Source organism: Rattus norvegicus, chromosome 1 (genome assembly GCF_021556685.1).
Source record: "Rattus norvegicus strain SHRSP/BbbUtx chromosome 1, alternate assembly SHRSP_T2T, whole genome shotgun sequence".
Classification (NCBI taxonomy): domain Eukaryota; kingdom Metazoa; phylum Chordata; class Mammalia; order Rodentia; family Muridae; genus Rattus; species Rattus norvegicus.
This window is the reverse complement of record NC_141534.1, coordinates 146,121,162-146,148,758: the sequence shown is the minus strand read 5'-3', so window position 1 is coordinate 146,148,758 and position 27,597 is coordinate 146,121,162. Positions and strand designations below refer to the sequence as shown.

The 27,597-nt window shown below is 50.6% G+C and overlaps 2 protein-coding genes and 1 pseudogene across 11 annotated transcripts in view; 1 reads left to right on the top strand and 2 right to left on the bottom strand.

The window, feature by feature from the left end:
- Nucleotides 1-1,071: 1,071 nt before the first annotated feature.
- Kif7 (kinesin family member 7) lies at nucleotides 1,072-27,597 on the top strand. 10 transcript variants are annotated; one of them, XR_015685249.1, is made up of 22 exons: nucleotides 1,072-1,132; nucleotides 2,502-2,853; nucleotides 5,434-5,634; nucleotides 5,980-6,373; nucleotides 6,505-7,024; nucleotides 7,760-7,876; nucleotides 8,401-8,619; nucleotides 9,337-9,473; nucleotides 9,875-9,990; nucleotides 10,091-10,243; nucleotides 12,649-12,851; nucleotides 14,599-14,796; nucleotides 15,007-15,132; nucleotides 15,304-15,480; nucleotides 16,364-16,579; nucleotides 17,158-17,364; nucleotides 17,901-18,099; nucleotides 18,187-18,333; nucleotides 18,586-19,119; nucleotides 19,644-19,763; nucleotides 26,178-26,368; nucleotides 27,263-27,597. XR_015685249.1 is itself a non-coding variant. In XM_087655736.1 (19 exons), exons 2-19 carry the CDS (start codon nucleotides 2,526-2,528, stop codon nucleotides 18,951-18,953), a joined length of 4,020 nt encoding a protein of 1,339 aa, XP_087511862.1. In that variant the 5' UTR covers nucleotides 1,072-1,132; nucleotides 2,502-2,525; the 3' UTR covers nucleotides 18,954-19,395.
- LOC147996856 (peptidyl-prolyl cis-trans isomerase NIMA-interacting 4 pseudogene) lies at nucleotides 11,643-12,085 on the bottom strand (annotated as a pseudogene).
- Nucleotides 19,964-27,597, bottom strand: part of Ticrr (TOPBP1-interacting checkpoint and replication regulator) — a 41,938-nt gene continuing 34,304 nt past the window's right edge. Inside the window, 6 exon segments of the mRNA NM_001432258.1 lie at nucleotides 19,964-20,762; nucleotides 21,373-21,498; nucleotides 21,611-23,717; nucleotides 25,209-25,366; nucleotides 26,214-26,345; nucleotides 27,248-27,306. Of these exon segments, the coding sequence (NP_001419187.1) occupies nucleotides 20,653-20,762; nucleotides 21,373-21,498; nucleotides 21,611-23,717; nucleotides 25,209-25,366; nucleotides 26,214-26,345; nucleotides 27,248-27,306 (2,692 nt within the window). The 3' untranslated portion in view covers nucleotides 19,964-20,652.

Here is a 27,597-nt window from a genome sequence, read left to right as displayed (position 1 = left end):
CTACTTTTCATCTGGTCTCATCTGGTCTGTATCTTTGTCACTGAAGGAGAGAATGTGCCTATCAGGGACCCTTCCTCTGCTTATCTTACCAGTGAGACAGCACATGGCCTCAGTATTGGCCTCCCTTCAGGCTGTGTTTTTACTGTTTGGGGCTGAGGGTTTTCTCATATAGATCTGGGTGAACTGGAAGTTTCTGTAGTCTTTAATTATGCTGCCTGCCTATAACAGGCAGCCATTTGAATACATATATTAAAATTTGTCTTTAGTGTTGTTCTAAGTGATAAATATGTATTGAGATGGTGATGGTGACTTGTGGTACCTGAGATAGAAACCAAGGCCTCCCTCATGCTGGGCAAATGCCCTACTACTCCTGTCCCAGTCTGACTTCCAGACTTTTTTTTCCTTTTTGTGTTTGTCCAGAGGCTACAACGCCTCTGTAGCCCAAGATGATGCTGAACTCCTCATTGTCCCTCTGCGCAAGGATTCTGCTGAGCTCTGGGATTACAGGCATGGGCCACTCATCCCAGTTTGGGTTCCAGATTTGAAATAAAAATTCAACAGTGCGTGGTGTTTCCAGAGGGAACAAGCCCTTTGAGATCAAAGAGATGGACTGTCCACATCGCCTCTCTGACAGTGACAGTCTCTTGACAGTGACTCTAAAATGCAATTTAATCCCAGAAATTCTAAAATGTGATAGTTTTTGAATTGAGGGAAGGTGGTTTTGTTGTTATGTTTTGTTTTTAATGAGGATTATGGCTTAACCCTGGGAGCAGAAAGAAAGAAGTGGGTCTATGAGAGGACAGATGTCTGGTGTGGAGTTTGCAGACTTATAAGACCTGAAGAGACGCCACTGGCTGCTTCTCCAGGCCTGCCCCTCCACGCCCTCCCCCGCCCCCGCTCCCCCCCGCAGAGGCCCGCCCCCCATAGGAGGGCCCGCCCCGCCCCGCCCCTCTGCGGACCGACTTGGAGGCGCCCTGACTGCGCCTCCGCCCCCGAGCGCCAGGGCAGGCGGAGTTGCGGGTGAAGGGAGGGATGTTTGGGGGGCGGGGGTCCCGATGACGGCATCGGAGCGCGCCGCGTCGGGGCGCGGACCTGGTCTACGCGTCCCGGGACTGCGCTCGCACCCTGGCAGGTGGGTGTGGGTCAGGAGGGGATGGAGGGCGAGTCGGGGCTCACCCGGGAGGCGTCTGAGTAGCCCCCCATCGGTACCCCTTAGCCTACCCGGAGCTCCCTCACTGCGCGCGCTAGGCCAGGAGGGTCCACGTCTGTAATCACTTCTGCAAACTTTCTGGGAGGGCCCGTTCCCAGCGTCGGATCGCGCGGGTGGAGTTGTCAGGGCGCCTTTGAGGCTTGGAGCATTGATTGTGGGGAAAGAGAAGCCGGGACCACACACAGCTCCAGAGTCTACCTGGGGATTGGAGTGCTGCCAGGCACTGTTACCTCTGTGTACCCAGGCCCCGGCACCTAACCAGAACCGAATGAATGAGCAGTTATACTTGCAGAGATGCTAAACAGTAAATGCTAAAACACTGAAGTGTGGCGTGGGATGCTGGGGTTAAGGAATGTGGTGAGGTAGGAGATTGGGGACGTGATGGGGATGGGGTCATCATGGATTACTAGATAGTGTTGTACCCTGTGCTGGGTGCTGATGAGAGAGTTCGAAATAGACATCGGGAGAGAGAATCTGGCTGTGGCATCTGTGTGGTCAGTGTCTGATGTGGGCAGCACAAAGGGCTGCCTGTAGTGGTGATGGGACAGAGCAGAGCAGCTTCCCTGTGGGGAAGGTGGGACCAGCCCAAGCGTGGGTGGAGGAAGATGGTAACATCACAATTGATGACCTGAGAGGGGAGGAAAGGCACGACGATGGGGAAGGAGGGGTGTCATTTCTAAGTTCCCTTTCTTCTTGTTGGGGTGTAAAAAGGAGAATGTCACAGTGTTTTTGAAAAGTTTCAGACTGCGAGGTTGGAGAGGGCAGGGAGATTGTGACTCGGAATGGCGACTGGCAGAAGTTATCCCTTCAGGATGTCAGGAGCAAGACTGATTTTGGCAACAGGATGAGGAGTGTAGCTGATAGTCTTGAGAGCTATTTAGGAGCTAGAACTGGCAGAGTTTAGCAATGGGAACTTGGTTTCGAAGGATCTGTTGGTTTCTTTGAAGAAGATGGGCAGGTGTTAAGCAGTTTCAGGGATGGGCAATGGTAGCGACTGAGAAGCCTAGGGGCTATGAAGGGAAAGAGCTCCTGTGTGTGGTTCTCGATAAGGTCACAGCTGGAACACAAAACCTGGGATATCAAGTGCTGGGGCGCTTTGGGGCGGGGGTAGGGGAGGAAGTCAAGAGAAGTTACTGTGGTTTTATGGTTTGTCAGTTAGGTACCTGTTTGGGCAAATGCTCTAAACTTTGACTATCCCTCCCTTAGTCTCCCCCAAAGTCTAGAGCTATGTGGTACCCCCCACACACCTGTAGTGCAGGTCAATGACAAAGGCCTTCCCTTTTCTCTGCAGATCCCGGAGCCACTCTCTTTAAACATGGGGCTGGAGGCCCAGAAGCTGTCGGGGGCTGAGGAGGCCCCAGTGAGGGTGGCCCTTCGAGTTCGCCCCTTGCTGCCCAAGGAGCTGCTCCATGGTCATCAGAGTTGCCTGCAGGTGGAGCCTGAGCGTGGTCGAATCACCCTGGGTCGTGACCGCCATTTTGGATTCCATGTGGTACTGGGAGAGGACGCCGGGCAAGAGGCTGTGTACCAGGCTTGCGTGCAGCCCCTCCTCGAGGCTTTCTTTGAGGGCTTCAATGCCACCGTCTTTGCCTATGGTCAAACAGGCTCTGGGAAGACGTATACCATGGGGGAGGCCAGCGTGGGTGAGTGATCCTTATGTTCCTTTGACCACTTTAAGAGGCCTCAAGGTCGGGGTTGGGGATTTGGCTCAGTGGTAGAGCGCTTGCCTAGCAAGCGCAAGGCCCTGGGTTTGGTCCCCAGCTCCGAAAAAAAAAAAAAAAAAAAAAAAAAGGCCTCAAGGTCTTCCTGAATTTCTGCAACCCACCCCCCACTCCAAAGCAAGGATGCCTAGGAGGGACCTGGGATTTCCTAGGCAGAGACCAGACTCTATGATGGGCCCAGCCATGTCAGCTGGCTGGGAAGTTCAGGAAGTAGGGCATGTGGGTGAAAGGCTTTTTCAAGATGGCTTTTGGAATCATAGCCGAGGAAGACCAAATGTGTCTTAGGATGCCACCAAGGGCTCGGAATCTGTGTTCCAGTTGGAGCAGTTGGGATCAGAGCCTCTGCATCTGGGGAAGACTCTTTTGGCCAGTTAAATGGCAGGAATAGTCCTCTTTTAAGCAAGATTAACTATTTTCTCTTAGCTACTGTTTTAATGCATCTAACAACGCTATGCTGGTGGATTGTAAACAGAAATTGGTTCTGGGGGCTTCCAAAGACAAGGCCAAGAAAACTAAGTATCCATGGAGTCTCCTACAACCATAACCCTCACCGCTGTGCATGGGCCATGGTAGTGATTTCCCTGTCCCAGGGAGTAATCAAGTCTAGGGTATCTGATAATCTGTTGGGAAAGGTGTAAGGAGGGTGCATCATGAAAGCAGTTGATTAAACCGTGAGAGGTTGCTTGGAACCTCTAATTCTGCTTCACTAGCCTGAAACATGGCCTTAGTTTTGTTTTGTCAACAAAACTAAGGATAATAGTTTCCATATAACCTTACAAGGTAGCCTCTTGTCTTTTGTGGCTGGGTCTTGCCTGAGGCTGGCCTGAAATCTACTGTGTAGTCCAGAGGGACCTCAAACTTTGTCTCTTTCAGTTTTCCTGAGTGCTAGGGTTATAGACATGCACTTCCATACCCGGCTCAAGCCTTTAATTTGGAAATAAGTGGCCTTACCCCTCAGCAACCTTTCCAACTTCACAGAGGTGCTTTGGTTTTTTTTTGTCCCCACACACACACACACTCATTTCATTCATGAGGGCTCTGAGTCATGAGTTAGTCACCCTGTTTCCTAATATTATCACAGTATGGGTAAGGATTTTAATGCATGAGTTTTGGGGAGACATACACAGACCATAGCAATTACAGAGGCATAATTGTTGTAGAAAATTAAGAAAATGCAGGAGAGTACACGCATAGAACAGCAGGCTTGGTGATCACCTTCCTGAGCGGTTCAGTTTTGCTGTGAAAACGATTATACTTTATACTTCAAGCATGACATTTTTTTTTCTTTTTGCCTTCATCTTTTGAGACAGAATTTCCCGGTGTAGCCCCAGCTGTCCTGCAACTCACTCTGTAGACCAGGCTAGTGTCTGATCTGCCTGCCTGTGCCTTCTGTCTTCTGGGACCAGAGGTGTGCATGTGCCACCATGCCTGGTTAGACATGGCATTATTTGATATCCACTCTTTTCCATCCTGCTTTATTTTTTCAATAATATGACAAGGGGCAACAGGAGGTTGTGCATAGCTCACAGGTAGAGTTGCCATCTCACTTAAGGCCATGAGTTTGATCCTCAACAACCCCCCCTCCCAACACACATGCACATACAGACACAAATGAACGATATTTAATTATAAATGTTCATGGTCTATGTGCCACCACACCTGGCAGCATCTGAATTTACTGGCCACAAAATGTTATTTTAATTCTTTTTTTTTTTTTTTTTTTTTTGTTCTTTTTTTCGGAGCTGGGGACCGAACCCAGGGCCTTGCGCTTCCTAGGCAAGCGCTCTACCACTGAGCTAAATCCCCAACCCCTATTTTAATTCTTGACCTAATACGTGGCGCCATCTATTTTGAATTGGGTAATAAAGACCATGTATATGTACGAGGGACAGTTATCATTAAGTATTCTTCAGTCGTGTGTGTGTGTGTGTGTGTGTGTTTGTTTGTTGCTGTGTACTGAACTCGGGGCTCATATGTTAGGCAAGTGTTCTGCCATAAAGTTACACCCCTAGTCTTTCAGCCTTCTTTTTATTTGATAAGTTCCTGGCATTCTGTTGCAAATATATTTTAAGCAAACTTCCTACGGGATCTTAGGATGGACACTCTACTTTCTTGAAGCAAATTAAGGGGCCCATTAGATAGCTGTGTATGGGCCGTGGTAGTGACTTCCCTGTCCCAGGGAGTAATCAAGTCTAGGGTATCTGATAATCTGTTGGGAAAGGTGTAAGGAGGGTGCATCATGAAAGCAGTTGATTAAACCGTGAGAGGTTGCTTGGAACCTCTAATTCTGCTTCACTAGCCTGAAGCACCGCCTAGCAGAGGCTGTCTCTCCTTGACCTCTGTCATTGTCTTCTCCACACTACAGCCCCATTCTCTAGCTGCTGCTGCTGCTGCTGCTGCTGCTGCTGCTGCTGGTGTTGGATACTTGGGCCAGCGGGGTGCAGGGGTGGTGGTGGAGGGGTGAGGGTTATGGCTGCAGGAGACTCCATGGTATCTCCCCAGCCTCCCTGCATGAAGATGAGCAAGGTATCATCCCAAGGGCCATGGCTGAGGCCTTCAAGCTCATCGATGAGAATGACCTGCTGGACTGCCTGGTACACGTATCCTACCTGGAACTGTACAAGGAAGAGTTCCGAGATCTGCTCGAAGTGGGCACTGCCAGCCGGGACATCCAGCTTCGGGAAGATGATCGGGGAAATGTTGGTGAGAAATCTTGGGAATCCTCCAAGGACTGGGAGTGAGGCCTTTTTGGCCAGGAAAGCCTGTCTTTATGCTCTGAGGGTAGGCTGGCTTAACCTGTCTGGAAGAGACACTTCCTCAAGGGAAATGCAGGCCCTGGATGATGGTTTTGTTTGCCATCTCCAGTGAGTTCAGTATATTCATCTGTGTGTATCCAGAGTGAAACATTAAGGTAATTGCGGGAAATCTGGGGACTCTGGGGCATGAGTCAATGCTCTGGGCCAGGAAGGACAGGTAGGAATCCTAGATTGTTTTTGCTTGTCTTCTGGCTGTCTGTAGGGAGCTACTCACAGTCTTCTGTTTTCACAGTGCTCTGTGGGGTGAAAGAAGTGGACGTGGAAGGCCTGGACGAGGTGCTGAGCCTCCTGGAGATGGGCAACGCTGCGCGGCACACAGGAGCCACACACTTCAACCGCCTCTCCAGCCGCTCGCACACAGTCTTCACTGTGACCCTGGAGCAGAGAGGACGGGCTCCTACCCGCTTGCCTCGACCTGGCGCTGGCCACCTGCTGGTCTCTAAATTCCACTTCGTGGACCTGGCAGGCTCTGAGAGGGTTCTGAAGACCGGCAGCACCGGCGAACGGCTCAAAGAGAGCATCCAGATTAACAGTACCCTGCTGGCCCTGGGAAATGTCATTAGTGCTCTGGGAGACCCCCAGCGCCGAGGCAGCCACATCCCTTACCGTGACTCCAAGATCACCCGGTGAGATGGCCCATCTCTCTGGGCTTGGGTGGGATCATGGACTCCCCCCCACCCCCCAGGAAAGGTAGCTTTGAACCTACGCCGGTGATCCCAGGTCAGTACTCAGAAGAGTATAATCCTCTCGCTCGCAGGATCCTCAAAGACTCTCTGGGAGGGAATGCCAAGACAGTGATGATCGCCTGCGTCAGCCCCTCCTCCTCCGACTTCGATGAAACCCTTAACACCCTAAACTACGCCAGCCGTGCCCAGAACATCCGCAATCGTGCCACAGTCAACTGGCGTCCAGAAGCCGAGCGTGTCCCTGAGGAACAGGCGGCGGGTGCGCGCGGGCCGCCGCGACACCGCTCGGAGACGCGCATCATCCACCGTGGCCGGCGCGTGCTCTGCCCAGGGGTGGGCTCCGCGGCAGTCGCTCCGGGACTGGGCACTGAGTGCGCGCGCTGCCGGGCCCGCACCAGCGCCGCCTACAGCCTCCTGCGAGAGCTGCAGGCCGAGCCTGGGCTACCGGGCGCTGCTGCCCGCAAAGTGCGGGACTGGCTGTGCGCGGTGGAGGGTGAACGCAGCGCCCTGAGCTCTGCCTCTGGGCCCGACAGCGGCATCGAAAGCGCTCCAGCTGATGACCAGGCGGCACAGGGGACCAGCGGGAGAAAGGTGGCCCTGGGGCGGGCTCCCTAGGGATCAAGGGAAGAGGGTTTTAATCCAGGCAGTCATGCTGGGGTTCATTGTCACTTCTAGTGACTAATGTCACTAACTTAACTTTGCTTAGCCTCTGGGTCTGTTAAATAAGGATTTTGTTAGATCAGAAGCAGTAATGGATGTCAAGCACACTGGCAAAGACGGAGGTGTTCTTGATAATAGTAACATTAATAAAAACACGTCAGGCATGGTAGGGCACTCCTTTAATCCCAGCACTAGGGAGGCAGAAGTAGGTGGATCTTTGAGTTTAAGGTCAGGGTGGTCTATAGGGGGAGAGTTCCAGAACAGCCAGGGCTACATGGAAGCCCTGTCTTGAAGAACCTAAATCAACAAGGACACAACCGTGATCTGTGGGAATTGTGGCCACATCCATAATTCCAACTCGGTGAGGTGGAAGCATGAGGATCATCAGTTCTAGGCTAGCCTGGGCTACATGGCAATACCCTAACTCAAAACAAAAGTAATATTAGTGATAAGCCGTATTAAAACGTATCATGGTGGCGGGAGATGACCCAAATGGTTCCTTGCAGAAGGAACCTAAGACTAGTCGGGGGCAGGAGCACCAAGGTTGTAGAGCAGATCTTAGAAGAAAGTGTAAGACTGGGTGAGCCGGGGTCAAGTCAGAGAAAGTTAGGTTATCACAGCACCTTGCCAGGCACCACCCCTAAACCCTTTCTCCTTGGCCCATAGGGAGATGAGGGGGCCCAGCAGCTGTTGATCCTGCAGAGCCAAGTGGCCCGGCTAGAGGAGGAGAATCGAGACTTCCTGGCGGCTTTGGAGGACGCCATGGAGCAGTACAAACTGCAGGTAGGATTCCCCTTCTGCAGACCAGGAAGGCTTTCTGGAGGAGGGAGGCTTTCCCCAGAATGGAAGGAAGAGTGTGAATGGAGAATTGGGCCAAGGGCAGCTAGTGGAGGGCTCTGCAGAGTGTGTGGTGCCTCACTGTGGCGAGGGACAGAACAGTGAAGGAAGTGCTCTGACAGCCATGCCTGGCACCTTTTGACTGGAGCTGGCATCTGAGGGCAGCGGGATGCACGTGGGAGCCTGCTGACAAGATGAGCACTCTGCCCGGCTGGTGTCGGGGGTAGGGGGTGGCATGCAGGCGTGTGGGAATGCGATGAACATTGGGCAGGACAGGGTGAGCGCTTGGGTGGGAACCAGCTGGTGTGTGTTATTCAGACAGAAAGGGGTCGGTGGTACTCAAACCTTTCAGTTTCATCCCAGGTGGGATGCCCTCAGACTTCTTCTTCAGTCTCTTACGATCACGCTGCTCAGCAGACAGTGCCACCCTTGGCATCCTTGTCGCCATCAGCTCCTGGGCTGTCTTGCAGAGCGACCGCCTGCGGGAGCAGCAGGAAGAGATGGTGGAACTTCGGCTACGCCTAGAGCTGGCACAGCCTGGCTGGGGAGCACCGGGGCTCCTGCAGGGCCTGTCACCAGGATCCTTCGTACCCCGGCCTCACACAGCCCCCCTGGGGGGTGCCCACACTCACATGACGGGCACGATGCCCCGGACATGTCTCCCTGGAGAAGAAGTTAGTTCTGAGCAGGTGAGGAGGTTAGCGAGGCTTGGTAGGTCAGGGCGGCACTGGGGTACATGTCGCTTGTTCGTGTCTCTGTGGCACCAACTGTGAGATAGAAGATTCCTATTTCAGGTGTCCCTAGAGAAAGGGACCAAGTATGAGGAACTGTGGGGCCTCTCAGAAGTGATCAGGGCCAGTGAGCATCTTGAGGCAGCTGGAGACTGCTTGGAATAAGGATATCAGTGATGGCGAGGTGACACTCTGGCCCACCGAAGAATGGAGCCCCTTACACAGGTTCTGGGGGTAGCTCTCTGCAGACTCACTCTTCTACGAGCTCTGCTTTGTCTCCCCAAGGCTTGCTCCCCTGCCTACAGGTTCTGCAGCTTGGACAAAGTTGCGTCCTGTGCTGCTTCAGGACCCTGGGTCATCTCAGCTGTGCAGTTGCCGAGGGCTTGGGTTGGGTCATTCTGGCAGGAAAAAAAGGGCTTGGGTGCACACGAGCTGCCTACTAGAAAGGCAGGTTGTCACCTGAGGAGAACCAGATCCCATCCTTCCCCGAGGGCTGAGGGTGAGTCCCTTCCCAATGTGTCCCTTGACAGAGCTTGAGGGTGAAGATGGGGTGGAGGAAGTTGTGGAGAGGACAGTGTGCTGGCCAAGGCACAGTTCAGCAACGGCCGTGGGAAATGGCTCAGAGGATGCCCTGTGGGCATTCATGTTCTCATCGTGAGCCCGATGCTCCCTTAGCAGGTGGCGAATGGCAAGGAAGCCAAGGCGGAGTTGTTGGCCCAGGTGGACAAGCTGGGCAGTGCCTCCTCCACTACATCAGAGGAGGAAGAGGAGGAGGAGGAGGAGCCACCCAGGAGGACCTTACACCTGCGCAGGTGAGGAAGAACCAATGTGTTGGACTTGCAGGGTCAGCTCTGGGTTGCTCCAGGCTGTCAGAGACCTGGTCATTCTCTCAGCGGTCGTATGGAGGCCTCTCTCAGCTCAAGATGCTCTTGCCTGTCTCATGCTCACCATGCCCTGGGAGGCTCTGGGTGGGAAGATTTCAGTGGGTGGCTGTGATAGGAAATGCCCAGACTTCCTTCCCGAGGCTCAGTTTCCAAGATGACCCTTGGTACCTGCGCTTCCCTCATCTAAGCTCTGCCCCATCTCTATCTTGGGTAACGTTGATCGGGCAGGTTGGAGGGTCCCAAGGCCTCTCTTCTTCCCTCCAGGCTAAGAGGTGACTGGGCTAGGTCAGGGGTGGGGAGAGGGATTGGCTCTTGCTGCTGCTTCCTAGGAATGGAATCAGCAACTGGAGTCAGAGGGCAGGGGTGCGTCCTGGGAGCCCACCTGACAGGAAGGGCCCAGAGGTCTGCCCAGAAGAGCCAGCTGCTGCCATCCCAGCACCACAAGGTAGGCTGGGTGGGGAGCACCGAGGGAACCCCTCTACCCCACTCCTCTGCCTCCTCCACACTCAGTCGGGGTGCTGATCCTGACAATCTGCATGTCGTAGCAGTCGGTGGTAGCAAGGCCCCGGGTCAGACCCGCCAGGCCCCAGCTGCCATGGCCTCCGAGTGGCGACTGGCCCAGGCCCAGCAGAAGATCCGGGAACTGGCCATCAACATCCGCATGAAGGAGGAGCTCATTGGTGAGCTGGTCCGCACAGGTCAGTGGGGGCATCAGGTGGGTCTCCTGCTCGGCCTTCTTCCTGTGCGGCTTTGCAGAGGGCTCAGCAGTACAGTACTGCTTAGTGGCACAGGCCTCAGGGCTGAGGGCTGAGCCCGAGATCCGGCCTCCTCCCTGTTTGTTTCCTCTTGTCTGAAGGGACTTGCACCTACTCCATAGGATGGCTGTGAAGGGAAAATGAGTCAATTCTGGTGGCATGCTTTGAATATTCCTCAGTAAACAGAGCTTATCTACCAACTCTGTTACATTGGAGGTATCGTGTTGGGGACCGGTAACACCCAGTCCTTGTCACAGTGTAAATGAGAAAGCAGTTTTCCCAGATTGTGCCACATCTGATACTGGTGATTAGCAGGGGAAATGGGGACAACTGTAAGTGGTGGCCATTCGATGGTTTTTCAAAAACATTTTTAAAATACATTCCCTCCTCTTCCGTGTGTGTGTGTGTGTGTGTGTGTGTGTGTGTGTGTTTGCACATGACGTAGATGACACAGTGCATGTGTAGAAATCAGAAAGTAACTTACAGGAGTCAGTTTTCTCTTCCATGGGGCCTGGGGATTGAACTTAGGTCATTAGTCTTGGCCGCAGGTGTCTTTACCCACTAAGCCATCTTGCTTGCCTGTTTGCATGTCTTTAACAGTTGTGAATTTATTACCAGTTCATTTTTCAGACTTTGAAGTAGTTGGTTAAAGGGAAAGACTAGTACAGAGGTCATTAAACAGACTTCGCAGTCACTGAGAGTCCCACCTTGACCTCTGTGCCCATTTTTCTTAACTGCTATATTTTGAAGCAAATTCAAGCTACCATATCCTTTCCCTTGTAATGACTTCTCAAAAAGCAAACACACAACTTGGACCCTTTCCTGCTACTCACCATGCCTCGCCCTGGGTGTATTCTAGACTTGTTCATTTGAGATGGTTTCATGTAGCCCAGGCTGGCCTTAAAGGTGCTGTGTAGCCAACTCTGGCCTCGAACTCCTGATCCTCCTGCCTCCACTGTCCAAGTACTGGTATTGCAGGCACACGTACTGGCTTGTTCTATTCCATCAGTGCTGGGGGTGAAACTGCAGACTCTCCTCCTGTGCTCTGAGTACCCAGAGCCCAGGCACTGTCCCTGGATGACCCGTTCTCCCTTGGTCAGCAGCCAGGCAGCCACCTCTCTATTCCTGTGTGGTTGAAAGCTAAGCTGGTTCCAGGATACCCATGACCCCAGCCTCGAGAGAAGCTGGGAATGACTGCTGCCAGTGATTCCAGATCTGCGATCCTGTTTAGCCTCTTAGGCTTGAGCCAGCCTTCGTACCTGGGCCCTGGGCACACTCAGTTGGTTTCATAGGCCTCTGAGAGATCTCCCGTCTCTCAGCTCTTGAGTCCTTCTGCCAGGATTTGTCTGTTTACTCCCTCTGCCCTTTGTATTTTTTTCCATGTGATTTTATTTTCTCCCTTCAACCATAATAATATGACATCCAAATGTTGTCTTACCTGGTGGGTCTGTAAACACAGGCTTACCCATCCCACTTACAGGCAACCAAATGCTGCTTCTTAAAATGGCCCCACCATGGATCCTCTGGTCATCCAACCCAAGTCACCCCCTTGTCTGGCTTTTTCTTCATGAGATTGTGTGGCCACTTCACTGCGTCTCATCCCAGACTTTTAACTTTTCCATGCCTTCCATGATTGTCCCATGTTTTTCCACATAGAATGTGTCTGAACTTTACTGAATTGTCACCATCTTTAGGACCCTGCGACTTCTTGTCAGCACTGTCACTCCCAGAAGCTGCACCTCCTTTCCCTCCCTTTCCAGAACCACTTTTTCTCTTCAGTAGCATCTCTTAAGCTTACGGTTGAACTCTTCCCCTTTGTGTGTTCTTGCGGATTGAAGCTAGTAATATATGCAGGCTCAGTGTACAGATTTTTGTCATGTCATGTGCAAGGTAAAGATAAAATTTGATAACTCAGGTCACTCCTGTGGGTAAAACTCAAACAGGTAGGGGGCTGGGAGTTGCGGTGCAGGCATTTAATCCCAGCACTCAGGAGGCAGAGGCAGGGAGATCTCTGCGTTCAAAGCCAGCCTGGTCTACTCTGAGTTCTGGCTACCAGGACCAGAAGCAAGATGGGGTGGGGGTGATAGAATAGATTTAAGATGATGGTGTGAGGGGTTGGGGATTTAGCTCAGTGGTAGAGTGCTTGCTTAGCAAGCGCAAGGCCCTGGGTTCGGTCCCCAGCTTCGAAAAAAAGAAAAAAGAAAAAAAAAAAAAGATGATGGTGTGAGCTTGACCAACCCGTGTAGTGTCCCAGACTGATAGGGCCTGGGAAACAGAATTCCGAAGGGAGGGACAGTGGCCTTCATCTGGGAGGGGATCTGCCTGTGACACTGTGGCTCCACTTCCAGGGAAGGCGGCCCAGGCCCTGAACCGCCAGCACAGCCAACGCATTCGGGAGCTGGAGCAGGAGGCCGAGCGAGTGCGGGGGGAGCTGTGTGAAGGGCAGAGGCAGCTTCGTGAGCTGGAGGGCAGGGAGCCTCAGGATGCCAGCGAGAGGTCCAGGCTTCAGGAATTCCGTAAGAGAGTGGCTGCAGCCCAAAGCCAGGTGCAGGTCAGTGTTGGGGTTCCCAGCTGGGGTCCCTGGGAACAGGATTGTGGGTCACTCCTCCTAACCTCTATCTAGGCCGGCTTCATAGGGATGTTATAATCAGTTTAGCTTTCAACACGGCAGGAATAGAGGTGGCTGCTACCCGCCAACCAAGGGAGGGTGGACAGCTAAAGAAACTCTCCTTCAGCCTACAGCACCTCCACTCCACACACACACCCACAGTCCCAGCTGCTCTTCTCTCACTTTCCATCCCACCCTTCTCTATTTGACAGTGTAGCTGTCCGCCTGACCCTCATTCATTTAGCTTGCTTTCTTTTTGGTTCTGGGAGAAACACTGAGCGTGGTCCCCAAGGCCTGGTTTAGCCTTCTGACATGAGTGTTCGTGTGCCTGTGTGTGCCCACCTTCCATCCCCTTGAGCAACTCACATTAGTCTGCTAGTGCTGCTGGAACAGGACTCGGCAGGTGGGAGGGGCGGCGCGGCACAGCAGCGCCTCCATGTCCGCCTTTCCTGTGCACCTGCGTTCTTGGTATTTACAGGATGCCTTTATCCTAGGTCAGGGTCACCATCAAGGACCTCACAGCAGCTCAAAGGCCACTCCATCTCTAAACAAAGTCATATTCGGGTGCAGGGTTAGGAGTGTGGGGAGAGACAGTTCTGCCCAGAGCCTGGCTTTTACCTGAGATGACCCCAGCCGCCTCTGCACCCGCCTACTTGCCCTTCCAGCCATGTTCCTCTTCCTTCCTTCCTCAGTTCTAGTCCGAGATGAGCTGGCAGAATGGTTGAGAAGAGAAGCTGTGCAGTCTGATTGGAAAACCCAGTTTTTTCTTAAGACATTTATTTTTATGTGTATGAGTGTTTTGCCTGGACACATGTGTGCTTGTGTCTGTGGAAGCCAGAAGAGGGCATTGGATCCTCTGGAACTGAAGTTACTGACACCTGTGAACCCAGGTAGATGCCAGGAACTCAACCCAAGTCCTCTGCAAAGACAGCAAGTGCTCTTAGCCATGGGGCCATCTCTCCAGCCTCTAGCTGTGGGTTCTTTTTTTTTTTTTTTTAAAGATTTATCTATTTATTTGTTTACTTATTTACTTATTATCTGTAAGTACACTGTAGCTGTCTTCAGAGACACCAGAAGAGGGCGTCAGATCTCATTACAGATGGTTATGAGCCACCATGTGGTTGCTGGGATTTGAACTCAGGACCTCTGGTAGGGCAGTCAGTGCTCCTAACCACTGAGCCATCTCTCCAGCCCTAGCTGTGGGTTCTTAGTCAACCTGCCTAGCCTAATTTCCTAATCTGTAACGTGAGAATAATAGCAGCCACCTTAATTGTTTTCTTTACACTTTCCTTATTTTGTGTGTGTCCTATGTGTAAGGTGCCACAGTGTGTGCATGTGTGTGTGCGCGTGTGTGTGCGTGTGTCGGTCAGAGGATACCTTTTGGTTCTCTCCTTCTACCATGTGGGTCCCAGGGATCAAACTCAAGTCAGTCAGCAAGCACCTTTACACATGGGCTTGTTGGATCATTTACTATAGAGAAAGCATGTAGCATAATTCCCTCATGAATAGTAAGAGTTACGTAGCTACTGTTGATATTCTGTTATTAGCCTATACCCACCTACCCACTCCCCTTTCCTGTGTCCCTCCATTCACCCGTCTGTTGGCCCTACCTTCCCTTGATAAATGCCAAGCACTGTGTCAGGCTCCATAACCCCTGTGCATTGCCCTGTGGCTGCTATGTGCATCCCAGGTACTGAGGGAGAAGAAGCAGGCAACAGAGCGGCTGGTGTCACTGTCGGCTCAAAGTGAGACTCGGCTACAGGAGCTGGAGAGGAATGTGCAGCTCATGCGGCGACAGCAGGGGCAGCTGCAGAGGCGGCTCCGAGAGGAGACAGAGCAGAAGCGGCGTCTAGAGACGGAGATGAACAAGAGACAGCATCGTGTCAAGGTCAGGCTCTGGCTGGCCTGGCGAAGGGTCTGTCCTGTTCCCACTGCTCATATAAACTACATGATCTTGGAACCAGGTTCCTGTAGGTTCTCTGAGAGTGGTTTGTCTTCTTACTATCAAGAACTTATAGGAAGCTTGAGGCTGTGGGTGAATGCCGTGGCCTTGTCCCTACTCTGCTTCCTTCCCTCCTCACTGGGCCTCTTCCCCCAGGAGCTGGAGCTGAAGCATGAGCAACAGCAGAAGATCCTGAAAATCAAGACAGAAGAGATTGCAGCCTTCCAGAGGAATAGACGCAGTGGCAGCAATGGCTCTGTGGTGAGCCTGGAGCAGCAGCAGGTGCGGCTAGGCTGAGCCTATGTCCCAGTGATATTGGCAGCTGGGTGACCTGTTCATTGCCAAGGTCTACTGAGGATCTCCCGGGGGATCTGCTGCTCTCCCTGGGCCCTCGGGTAGTGGTTCCCACTAGAGGCAGGTACTGAGGTTCCTGCCTCTTCCACTGTCCCTTAGAAAATTGAGGAGCAGAAGAAGTGGCTGGACCAGGAGATGGAAAAGGTGCTACAGCAGCGGCGGGCGCTGGAGGAGTTGGGAGAGGAGCTCCGCAAGCGGGAGGTCATTCTGGCTAAGAAGGAGGCCCTGATGCAGGAGAAGACTGGACTAGAGAGCAAGCGCATGAGGTCTAGCCAGGTGAGCACCCAACAGGAGATTCCTGGCCAAGTGAGGCCCTGCACGGCAGGGTATAGATAGCTGAGGTTCTCTGAAGTGGTGTTCTTGCCAGGTAAGACAGGAAGCTTTGTCCTCTGGATTTCCAAGAACTCTAAGGCTGTTTATGACACAAGAACTAATGTCGGGGGCATGGGCACTCATCCCATAGTCCATTTCACACTTGTCAACACTTCTTTGGAGCTTACATAAACAAATTGAGGGACATGTATGTAAGTGGTCTGGCCAACTAGATTCCCTCTGGAAAGGTAGGCTGTGGGTCCATCTGCACCTGGTATGGCACCCCCTCTTTCATAGGAAGGCCAGCTACTGAGCCACTTCATTCTCCAGATGGGATTAGAATGTGCCCACACCCACACCCAGGACTGCTCTAATCCAGGTGCTTGAGCCAGATTCCTGACGGGTTGTGAACACGAAGACCAGGATCCCTGTCACTGCCATCCTGGAGCACAAGGGCTCCGAGTCACTAGGTCAACTATAATATCCCTTGGACACGGGAACTCTTGCTTCCTTCCACATTGGCTTGCAGGAAGGGCCAGACATCCCCATACATAGTTCAATTACTCTCCAGCTAAGTGTCTGTACTGATAGCGTGCCACACACCAGCTGTCTTGTCATCATCCCTTAACATTAGAGCCTTTCTGCTTGCATGATCCTCCTCTGTCTCCTCCATAGATATTTTGGTCCCTTAAAGGGTCCTGATCCCTGAACAAACATCAGAGTTACATGTAGGCAAGAGAAAGACCCACATCCTCCTTAGCATGCAGTGAGCAGTATAGGCCCTTTCTGTGTCCCCTCTGAGGACAGTACCTGCTCCTTCTCTGACACCTTGGCTGTCCTGCCTCAGGCCCTAAATGAAGACATCGTGCGCGTGTCTAGCCGTCTAGAACACCTGGAGAAGGAGCTATCTGAGAAGAGTGGTCAGCTGCGGCAAGGCAGCGCCCTGAACCAACAGCAGATCCGAGGGGAGATAGACACCCTGCGCCAGGAGAAGGACTCGCTGCTGAAGCAACGCCTGGAGATCGATAGCAAGCTGAGGCAGGGAAGCCTGCTGTCACCTGAGGTAGGCCCACTGGGGGCCACCAGCTGTCTCTCTATACCTCAGCTCTCTGACCCACCCCTCATCCACCTGTCCTTCTGCTCCCCTTTGCCCCTTGCCCTGGCTCCATCAGTGCTGGCCTTGCTGCTTTAAGGTACATACCCGATGGGTGTTAAGCCTTGCAAGGTAGAGTGAGATTGCCCCTTTGGCCCCCTTGATACATGTAGGACTGTGTGGACTTCTCAGCTCCTTTCCACTGGAACTAGACACCCAGGCTGCATATGAAGCGCTCTTCCTCTGAACAGAAAGCCTGCATTACAGAAACTTACCCCTGGTTGCCTGGGACCCTAGGCTTTCTGGAGCTCCCCAAGCTTACCCTGAAGTGGTTAAGCACCTGAGGTCATAGCCTCACAGCATTGTCTTTCATACCGCGCCAGGCTGTGACCGAGTATCCCTGTTTCTGCTGCCGTAAGGGCACTTTTGATATGTCAAGACATTCTCAGGCTGAGGGGACACTGAAGGCCAGGTTGTATGTATGTGTATTGGAGGACTCTGGTTCAGTAAGTCTGATACCCCTTCTCCACGAGAGCCTGTTCTTGCAGGAGGAGAGGACACTGTTCCAGCTGGATGAAGCCATAGAGGCCCTGGATGCTGCCATCGAGTACAAGAATGAGGCTATTACATGCCGCCAGCGGGTGCTGCGGGCCTCGGCCTCCTTGCTGTCCCAGTGTGAGATGAATCTCATGGCCAAGCTCAGCTACCTTTCTTCCTCAGAGACCAGAGCCCTGCTGTGCAAGTATTTTGACAAGGTGGATTACCAGCACAAACTCCTTGCCTTCACTTCCTTTAGCTGGCTGGAGGGTCTGCTGGCATCTCCAAGAAGTGTGTCCCTTTCTCCCAGAGAGGGGACAGGATCAGGGTCAGCTCTACTCTCCAGTCTCTTTGAAGCCATCTAGGGGAAGCTAAGATTCAGTCTCCCTCAGCTTATGGTCTGAAGGCCCTCACCTACATTGGGGAATTCTAGAGGGGATGATTTTGCCCCTTGGGACATGTCTGGAGGTATTTTTGTTTGCCATGGTATGGTAAGAGGGGTAGTGGCCAGGGATGTTGCCAGATGTCATATAATAGACAGGTCCCACAACCAGGAATCACCCCACTGCCAAATACCTTATTCTTTGGTTGAGAAATCCTGGTCTGAGTGCAATTCCAGTTTCACTGTAAGTTCCACCTGGAGAACCAGCTGGTTGTTGGGACCTCACTCACTGTCTAGCCCTGTGTCAGAGGCAGGAAAGACCGGATATGACTTCCCTGCCACCATGTTTACCAGCTGGCAATCTTGGGACAGGTGGTGACTCTCAGAGAGGAGCAACACCAGCAACAGATTGCCTTCTCGGAGCTGGAGATGCAGCTGGAGGAGCAGCAGCGGCTGGTGTATTGGCTGGAGGTGGCCCTGGAGCGGCAGCGCCTGGAGATGGACCGCCAGCTGACGCTGCAGCAGAAGGAGCATGAGCAGAACGTGCAGCTGCTCCTTCAGCAGGGTCGAGGTGAGGGCTGGAGGTGCTGGTTGCCCCAAGCCCAAGGTGCTATCTGCCCTGCCCACAGACTCTTACCAATCTGTCTTTCCGTACCAGACCACCTTGGCGAGGGGTTAGCAGACAGCAAGAGGCAATATGAGGCCCGGATTCAAGCTCTGGAGAAGGAACTAGGTCGACACATGTGGATAAACCAGGAGCTCAAACAAAAGCTCAGTGCGGGAAACACTGCAGGCCAGAGCCGGGGTAAACACTGGTGTCCAATTTGGGTCTACACTACTGGGAAGTCGAAGGAAGATAGCCTCAAAGTCCTACTTAGCCAAAGATGATCTTGAGTTCCTGGTTCTGGGCTTATAGGCCTGTGCTGCCACACCCAGGTGCCTCGCGTGTGCTTCTATTAGCTTGTTTCAAGTTGCTTACTGTTCAGGGGCTTTGGGAAGCTGGGTTTGGGAACACCTCTCTCTGCCTCTATGTCTGACAAAGATGCTGTTGTGACAGGTTGTGAGAGGAGAAGCCACTGCCTGGAAAATAGACAAGGCCTTGGAAATGAAGATGGGCCCCATGTAGCAGCTCAGGAACCTCTCTGGCCATCTTCCCTTCTGGAAGGGGCACCCCGTGTGTGGGATGAGTCCCGGGACTTGGTCCACGCCCCGCTACCTCTGACATGGAAACGCTCAAGCTTGTGCAGTGAACAGGGCTCCTCTGAGGAGCCTAGGGCACGGGAAACAACAGAACCCCCAGTAGGGCGGGTGCTACCCATGGGTGAAGTGAGCCTCTCCTGGAACTTTGGACCCTTGCCTAAGCCTCGGTGGGAACCCCGAAGAACCAGCCCAGGGATGATCGACGTCAGGAAAAACCCCTTGTAGGCTTTGATCAGACCTTGATTCCAGTCCTGCTGAGAGGAAAGGCTGCCTGTTTTGCTTCTATGAAGGACAGTCCTTACCTCACACTGTATATACAGTCTCATCTTTACATCAATTGGAGTCAGCAAATATGGGCCACACCCAAAAGAATTAGCCTTTCCCTACTACGGTACTTAGCAGTCTTTTTTTTTTTTTTTAATATATGCAAATTCCTTCTACCCACTTCCTTTAAGCTGTACTACCTGACTGCTACCTTTTCATTCATGGGACATTTCTGGCTTTAAGCCTGTGTGCCCAGAGTTCTGGAGATAGTCCAATGCTTGTCACAAAACAGTCAGTGGCAATGGGGTTACAGCTTCAATTACACGGGTGGGAGAGCTGGGAAAGTTATTAGCATTTTTAGACTTTAAAAAATATCATTTGATAATAAACAGGAATAATCTCATTATGGCTTACGTCTTAAACGTGTCCCCCGCTGAGAGGCAGTGGAGCCTATCAGAGTTAGTTTATTAGAGAGCATCCTTGAAGGGCATATTGGAGTTCTGCCCCTCTCTACTTCTGCCTGCACACAGGCTCCCACTTAAGACAATAGAAGAGCCAACTTGAAGCCCTTCCCTTGCTTCTTTACTCATCAGTGGTATTGGGAATCGAACCCATGCAAGCACTCCAGGGCTGCCTTTTCTTCCTTTTTAGTTGTTTACCTCAAAGTGAACACATCTCTGAGAGGAGAAATGGGAGTTTTCAGTTGGAATCTGACAACAGGAATATCTCTGAGACCACAACAGGGTTGAATCTTCTGGGGAGACTGAGAAGGTACCAAATCAGCCAAATCACTGCAAATGAGGCTCCGGCCAACACTCCACAGCAAGTTGGTTTAGTTGATTAGAGGGCAGCACAGGTGTGGAGCACATTCCGGTAAGACTGTAATGAGGTGGCTGGCTCTCAGGGCAGACCCTGCAGCATGATCACTCTGGACTACGGCCAGTTACTCCCAGGCAAAAATGCCAAATACTAAGTTACCAGGATGACTTTATTGTTACCTCGCTTCTTGCTGTAGTCTTTCATTTAGGGGTCTTACTTTATGAAGGACCGCTTGTGTCAAAGCACTCAAGCTTTGGTTAACACCTCAAGAGACTATGTCAAGGGTTTCTTGTGTGGCAGTGGTCCTCTGAACCACCAAGGCCTGGAATGGGATCTTTGATTGGGATCAGACTCCTGGGCTGTCTGAGTTATATATAGTATCAGCTGCCCACCTGATTTCCAACCTTCCCCCAAAAGGGTCAGGGCCTGGCCTCATATGAAGACCACAAGAAAGATTTGAAGACCATGAGGCATTCCAGTGGTAATCTGAACAATGGCTATGGGGAAAAGGCCTAAGGCCCTTAATGTCTTTTGTTGTTTTTGAGACAGGGTCTCATATAGCCCAGGCTGTACATGCTACGTAGTCAGAATCTTCTGATGCTTCCGTCTCCATCTCCCAAGTGCTAGGACTATAGATAGGCTTACTACCATACCCTGCATAGTCTCCAGTTTCTTAAAGTCCACAGGAACCGAGCTGCTGTCAACCTTTACTTGTGAACTTTCTCAGTCCCATGAAGTCCTGGCTACTCTTGTTCTGGGCGCATTGCTGGATTGATGCGATGAGTCTGGCCAGGCTCACAGTGTTCCTTGTTTTGAGTCCTCCGGTGATGTTGTACCAGAGCTAGCTAATAAGCTTCTTCCTTGTGTAAGTTCTGAAAGGCCGTTTCCGAGACAGGGTTTGGCTGAAAGGAGATTCTTCAGCAGTGGAGGGAAACACATCCACATCCTCATCTAGGAAAAAGCAGAATCAGTGAGGTCTGAATAAAAGACAGCATAGCCACAGAGGGTCACACAAGAGTAGATTCGGGCATGTCACCTCCACTTGTTATAAAGGTTATGCATGTGCTGGCAGTGACAAGCAACTGAAAATGCAAAGGACCTGCATGTGTGTCTGCACAGGCTTTCTTTTGGGTCTCGGATGAATAAGGTTTGTTACCCTGCATGGCTGAAATGATTTTGTGATAAGAGAGTGACCCAAGTCCCTCACCTTAAATGTTTCTAACCAGTGTCATGAGCAGCCAGATCCTGGGCTTTTATGGGAAGGCCAGAAGATGGGGAAGCCTAGGGTCTGTGATAAATGTGGATGTAAACCTGCTGTTAGGAGGTGACTGGCTCTGAGTATCCACTCGTGCTGCCAGTCTCATGGCATGCACACCAGTTCCATCATCTGAATTACTTAGGTGAGATTTTGCAGAATTTTCTCTTCAAGTTCTACCATGAAACCTTTCTGGGAAGAGCACACAACACTGCAGGGTCAAAAACATCTTCCCACATTCTGTACTCTCAAGAGAATTCTGCACGGCATGCACGGGAGAGCTCAGCCTGGTAGCAGGCAGATTACCTCTGGTGTCTTTGCTATGAGAGGAGGGCGTTCTTCCCTGGAACAGCAGTGGAGACTGGGTCAGGGCCTGCAGACCACTCGCAGAGAGGCAGCTCCGAACCATGTAGCCAGAGGGTGGAGTGGAGCCTAAAAAGATGCCATGAGGTAAGTGTAGTCCCACAAGACTCCAAGCCACCCAGAGCTCCAAACACCTCATCTGACAAAAATCATGCCATGTTGGTTTGAAAAATAAACTCACCAGAAACAAACACCTCATCATCCCCTACAGAAGGGACTGGTGGTGCACTCCAACATGGAGAGCACTCTTTATGCTCACTAGCTTGGGGATCCTCGCTCGGGGAATCACAGAGCCTTTTGCCGTTATATTCAGATTCTTCCTTGGCAGACAAGAGTCTCTTTCTGCCTAAGCCAAATTGTTCCCAGGAGGTTTCCTCAGCCATAGACACACTGTGTTTGGGAGGTGACTGGTCTGGCAATTGACACACACCCTCTAGTTCAAAATCCTCCAAGATGAGAACCTTACAGAGGTCTTGTTCAAGGCTTTGCTCTTTTCCCTCGGGCTCAGGCTCAAGTAGTGACAAAGACCCAGGAAGGTCCATACTGGCCTCGCCTCTTCCAGCTGAGGGTCCGGCACTGCAGTCCACTGCCCTCTTCCTTCGGGGCCAGTCTTTGATGATTTCAGGAGTGGTCTTTCCACTTTGCTTAGGGGATGGTGTCCAAGAAACCCCAACATCTGCTTGAAATGGAGAGGGGGTACTGGGTGGGCAGCGGGAGGGAGTACAAGATTGGCAGATGAAGGTTTGACCCCCACTCTTGCCAGGCGTGCTGTGTGAGGGGAGGAGACAAGGGGGTGACAAGTAAGTGTGCTCACTTCTACCAGAGGACTTACTGGCCTTGGGCATGGAGAGAGCAGGGAGGGTGCCCTCCTCTCCCAGGAGGGTTTCCCTTCCTAGGGCCTCAGGTTCCAAAAGAACTCCGGGGTCTATTTTTTTAATTCGGAGCTTGGGAAGGCCAGAAGCTTGCATCTCCAGCTCAACGTCATAGGTCTGAGGGCTGTCAGTGGCCTCTGAGGCTGGTGGACTCTCCTGCTGAGCAGCATCGTGACTCTGCCTTCCATCTGCTACTCGGCACAGGGTGTAGGACAGCAGCTCAGGGGAGTTAGACACAGAGGAAGGAGCAGGTACAAGAATCCCAAGGTCAGACACAGAGGGAGGCTCAGCAGTGGTGGTCTCTGGTTCCTCACCTTCTTCCCCTGGCAAGACGCCACTTTTTACCTCTTGGTTTTCAAGCCTATGGAGTTGGGCTTCATCAATCAGAGGAAGGCACTCCGTGTCACTTGCAATGAGCATAGGAGAGGACACATGCCAGTCACTCCCGAAGCTAGTGCCCAGGTAACTGTGCCCTTCAGAAGGTTGAGACTGCTCCTCTCTAGAGCCTCTGACAGTCCCTGGGCTGGTGGTTGTGCCAAGCACTGGAACAGCACAGGGTCCAGGCTGGCACTCTGGGAAGTCCTGGGGAAGACAGGACTTCTTTCTACATAGTCTCCGAAGCTTAGATGGTGGAGAAGGGGGTATAGGGCAGATCATTCTCTGTGGCGTTCTGGGAGGAGTTGAAGGAACAGGACAAGAGACAGATGTAGTTACACTAGGTGATGTCTGGTTTTCTTTCCAACTCAGTTCTCCAGACGGGGAGGCTGACAAAGAAGAGATGCTAGGTTGATGTGGGGAGACATTACATCCAGGAGAAGTAAAATGTTCCTTTGGAGAAAGAGGTGAAGTACTTGTGTCTGTTGGTTTCTTTGGGATTTTGAGAGCTTTCTCCTCCAGTCTCTGTGGAGGTTCTCGTGCCTGAGAGGCCCTGCGGAGAGGGAGCTCTTGGTGCTCCTGATACGTAGATGTGACAGCAAGGGCTGTACGTGGAGGAGTTCTGAAGGAGTATCTTACAGGGGTTAGACACTGACCCCTGGCCTGGCCAGCCAAAGGAGGTGGGGATGCTGGACAATAGGGACCTTCTGAACTGGAGCTCACTGAGTTTGACGAGCACTGAGGTGGTTGGACATCAGACTCTCTGGGTATGCTGGGTAGCTCTGTGAGGGGAGAAGTCTCCTCTTTTGCTGGGGAGGCTCTCTTCTGAGGAGTGACTTTTGATGCAGATGGTGAGTTGTAACCATGGGAAGAGGGGGTTTTTATGGCTACTTCAGAAATGGTCCCCTCAGCTGATGTTATTTCTGTAGAGGAGTTCTGTAGTCTTTCTGGAGTGTACAGTAAGGTTTGTGCTGTACGAGGGAAACTTCTTGGTGTAGTTTTAGAAAAGCTTGGAGATTTTTGGTTATTCTTTTTGGGAGTCTGAAAGGAAAAAAAATGCCTATTTCAGAACTTGAATATTATAATTTATATTCTCTAAAGATTGCCTTAGTAAAGACTAAGACCATTAGAAAACCAAGCCGGAAATTTAAAGTCAGCTGAAAGAATGATCTTAAGTTGGAAACTAGAATAGTGACCTGTTCCCTCTCCCAAACATACTCAGATTTTACTGGTACACTTTTCCTAGGATCAAAAAGGGGGTGGGGAGGGAAGAGCAGAATATACAAATACACAGACATTACCATCACCACCACCACAACAACAACTTAGGCTTCTTCCAAACCAAAAATTTCCTTCCTTTTTATTAACAAACTGGGGAAGTCAAACACCTATCTTTCTATAACACTACTAGACTGTCTCAAGGGAAGCCCAATTTAACAGGTTTTGTGTTCAGTGAGATACAGCACACAGGAGCACAAAGAAGGCTATGAACCCAACTGAGGGACAAGGAAAAAAGACTTATGAATCAGGTATTAAAGAATGGATGCCTGGGGCCATTAGGATAGCTCAGTAGGCAAAGGGGTTACACACACACACACACACACACACACACACACACACACACACACACGAATTAATAAGTACTAATAGAAAAAAAAGAATGGGCATCTGCAGTAAAGGAAAAGACTAGAAGAGTGGGGCAGAGAGGATTATATCAAATATGGAAGGCTCAGGCCAGTATGTGGGCATGGTGGACCCCTGAGAACATGGGAGACTATCTGCCCTAGGGAGATTGGCTTTGGTCAAGTAGCTCTGTGGTATCCTCTAACAATGAAGCAGTTTCAATGCTTTTCAGACCAAGACGATCATTTCTGAACATAAGGGTTCTTTTTGCTTTAGCAAGGCCAGATGGCAGATGGACCTTTCAGAAAGAAATTAAAGATGGCTGATAAAATATTCCAGGTAGAACTATGGGAATGGAGGAGAGTTGGTGAGCACAAAAGTCTGTAAATATGACAGGCAGGAATTAACTCAGTGGCTCTGTCCTGAAAGAGAAATGAAGAGCAACTGCCAGGTTTTGAACAGTGATAGGCAGTCAAATGGACTGGATGAAAGAAGGTCCAAGCTAGAAAAGCCTCTGTAGTAATCACTCACATGGTAGATGCAGCCACCAAAGTCAGGAACACCTCTTTCTCTTCCTTGCTACCTTGATCTCAGCCAAGCCTGCTGCTTTACGCTGCCATGCTCCCGGTAACCCCTCATGTGGCCACCCAGGTTATTTTGGTTTCGAGACAAAATCTCTGTGTAGCCTGGCTGTGGTAGAACTCACTCTATAGGCCAGGCTGGGTTCATACTCAGATCTGCCTGCCTCTGCCTCAAGTGCTAGGCTTAAAGCGCGCCCCAGGCCACTGTACCCTGGTCTTCTATTCTCTGCAGACCCTGGCTTTCATCTTCTACTAGACACTTGCTTCCTCAGCCATGTTTCTATGTTCCCCCAGACTATGCCATTTTAAACATTAAAGACTTTTATACCTCGTAAGCTGTAGAGATCTCAGAATCCAACATGCTTCTTGAGGATCTCTTAATTCCGGGTGAACCTTTCTTGGAGGAGCTAGGTGTCTCAGACAATGCCCCAAAAAGAAGTGTTTTAGGAGACCGAATACTTTGAACTGGAAAATTTTCTCTTTGGTCTGCAAGTCAAAAACAACATTTAATTCTTCCTCAAGACTTGCCCTCCCAATATACTTTTTTTTGGGAGGTGGGGATGGGGGATGGGGGATGGAGGATGGAGGGATGGGGGATGAGACAGGGTCTCTTTGTATAGCCTGGCTGTCCTGGAATTCACTATGTAGACCAGGCTGGCCTCAACTTTGCAGAGATCCACCTGCCTCTGCCATCCCAGTGCTGGTATTTAAGGCATGCACGAGCAGTCCCAACATTATGAAAACAAGAAAAGACAATGTTTTAGAGCCGTTGGGGTGGAAAATCCCAACTGACAATGTGCAAAAGTATACAACTGATGAATTAAAATTTTTTTAAAGATCTTATTTTTATTATGTGCATAGGCCTTTGCCTATATAATTGACAAGTATGCACCACATACATGCAGTGCCTGAGGAAGCCGGAGGAGAGTACTAGACCCTCCAGAGCTGGAGCTAGAGTGTTGTCAGCCATATGTAGGTGCTGGGAACTGAATCTCAGTCCTCTGTAAGAGTAGCCAGTGTTCTTAATTACTAAGCTGTCTTTCTAGGCCCTGTCTTCTTGGATTTTACTCTTATTTCAGGGGATGTAGGCAATTGAAGTAACTTATTTTAGTGTAAGTATACTGTGTTTTTTTTAAGTATAAATGTAAAAACACATATTAGTCAAGCTAATGACAGTTAATGACAGAGACCAAGGTTATAGGCCGAGGACTGTTATCTATTATCACCTGGATTATTGGCTTTTAGTAGGTAACTGTCAAAATTGTATACTTCTTTTCCCCAAAAACATTCCACCAAGTCAACAGACCTACACTTGACAGCCAGGCCTCATTACCTGACTTCTGCTGGGAGGAGTGGATTCTTTGCACACTTCGAGACTTTGGCTGAGATACAGAATAGAAGGAGCCAGAATTTGTTCTGCTAAATGACAGCTGCTTGATTCGAGGACTTCTTCTCAAAATCATCTCTGAAAAACCGGAAGCAGAGCTGGTAAATAGAAGGACCTTCAGACTTAGCATCTTTCCATGGTGTCTAAGCAGGCATTATTTTGTGCCACCAGATTCAACAATGGCTTTAGGAGGCATCTGAAGTGTTTCTGAACAATCAAAGAGACATCAGTCCCACCAGGACACTAGAGACCACCAACCCAAGAGCTTGCTTGTTTTACAAGTTTCATAAATGGCCATCTCTAAGCATGGCAGAAAGAACAAAAAAGTACAAATAGTGTGATTTTAAAACAAAACAAAACAAAACACTAGGTTCGTTTGTTTGCTTTTTGAGACAGGTTCTCTCCCCTCTATACCTATGCTTGCTCCGAAACTGTCTATGCAGACCAGACTTGCCTTGGACTCACAGAGATCCACCTGCCCCTGCCTTCCAAGTGCTGGAGCTGTGATTAAAGGCAAGTGCCACCATGAACAGTTCAACTAGGTTTTCTATATGCACAATACGTATATTTTGTCTAGGAAGAATACATGGTAAAATGTTAAACGTGTTTTTGAGTGCTGAGATTATCAAGTCATTAAAAAGATGTGTTTCTAGATTCTAATTTTTCTGACAAAAACATGAGATACTCGAACAATTTTTTTTTTAAAAACTGCCCTTTAATGAGACACATTTTAAAGTACGTCTTAGCACTTTGTATAACATGGAAGTTGAATCCTTACACTAAGCTCTACTTCTATCATGCAAAAGTGTTTCTTCCACAGAAACTTAGTACATTTCCTGTACAACGACATTTAGCCATGTGTGTGCTTGATCCAGAATTGGGGTGCCAATTTCTGAAAACCATTTGAGAATATGCTGAGTGACAAACCCAGAAACGCTTTTGGAGAAACTGGATAGAATATAGCAAAAGGGTGCACTCACCATCCTCTTTTTCAGGAGACTCTTCAACTACATGAATATCAGGACCAGGATCAGAAGACCTTAAAGAGCAACCAGCACAGAGTCAATGCACTCATGACTGGGCAGGCCGGCTCAGGAGGTAAAGGTGTTTGTGCCAAGCCCAACAACCAGAGCTATATCTCCAGAACCCAAACGACAGAAGGACAGAACCAATTCTAAAAACTATCCTCAACCTCCACATGCACTGTTGTGCAAGTACACACACACACACACACACACACACACACAACTCCCCTTCTCTTCCTCTCTCTTAAAATATAAAAAGCAACAACAAAACACATTAAAGATAGAAAATATTTGAACTAACAAGA

Coding starts and splice junctions, on each gene's coding strand:
- Kif7 (XM_087655736.1), top strand. CDS start 2,526: ATGGGGCTGGAGGCCCAGAAGCTGTCGGGGGCTGAGGAGGCCCCAGTG. Junction 14,797..15,006: donor AGAGACAGCATCGTGTCAAG/GTCAGGCTCTGG, acceptor CTCTTCCCCCAG/GAGCTGGAGCTGAAGCATGA. Junction 16,580..17,157: donor GAAGCCTGCTGTCACCTGAG/GTAGGCCCACTG, acceptor CTGTTCTTGCAG/GAGGAGAGGACACTGTTCCA.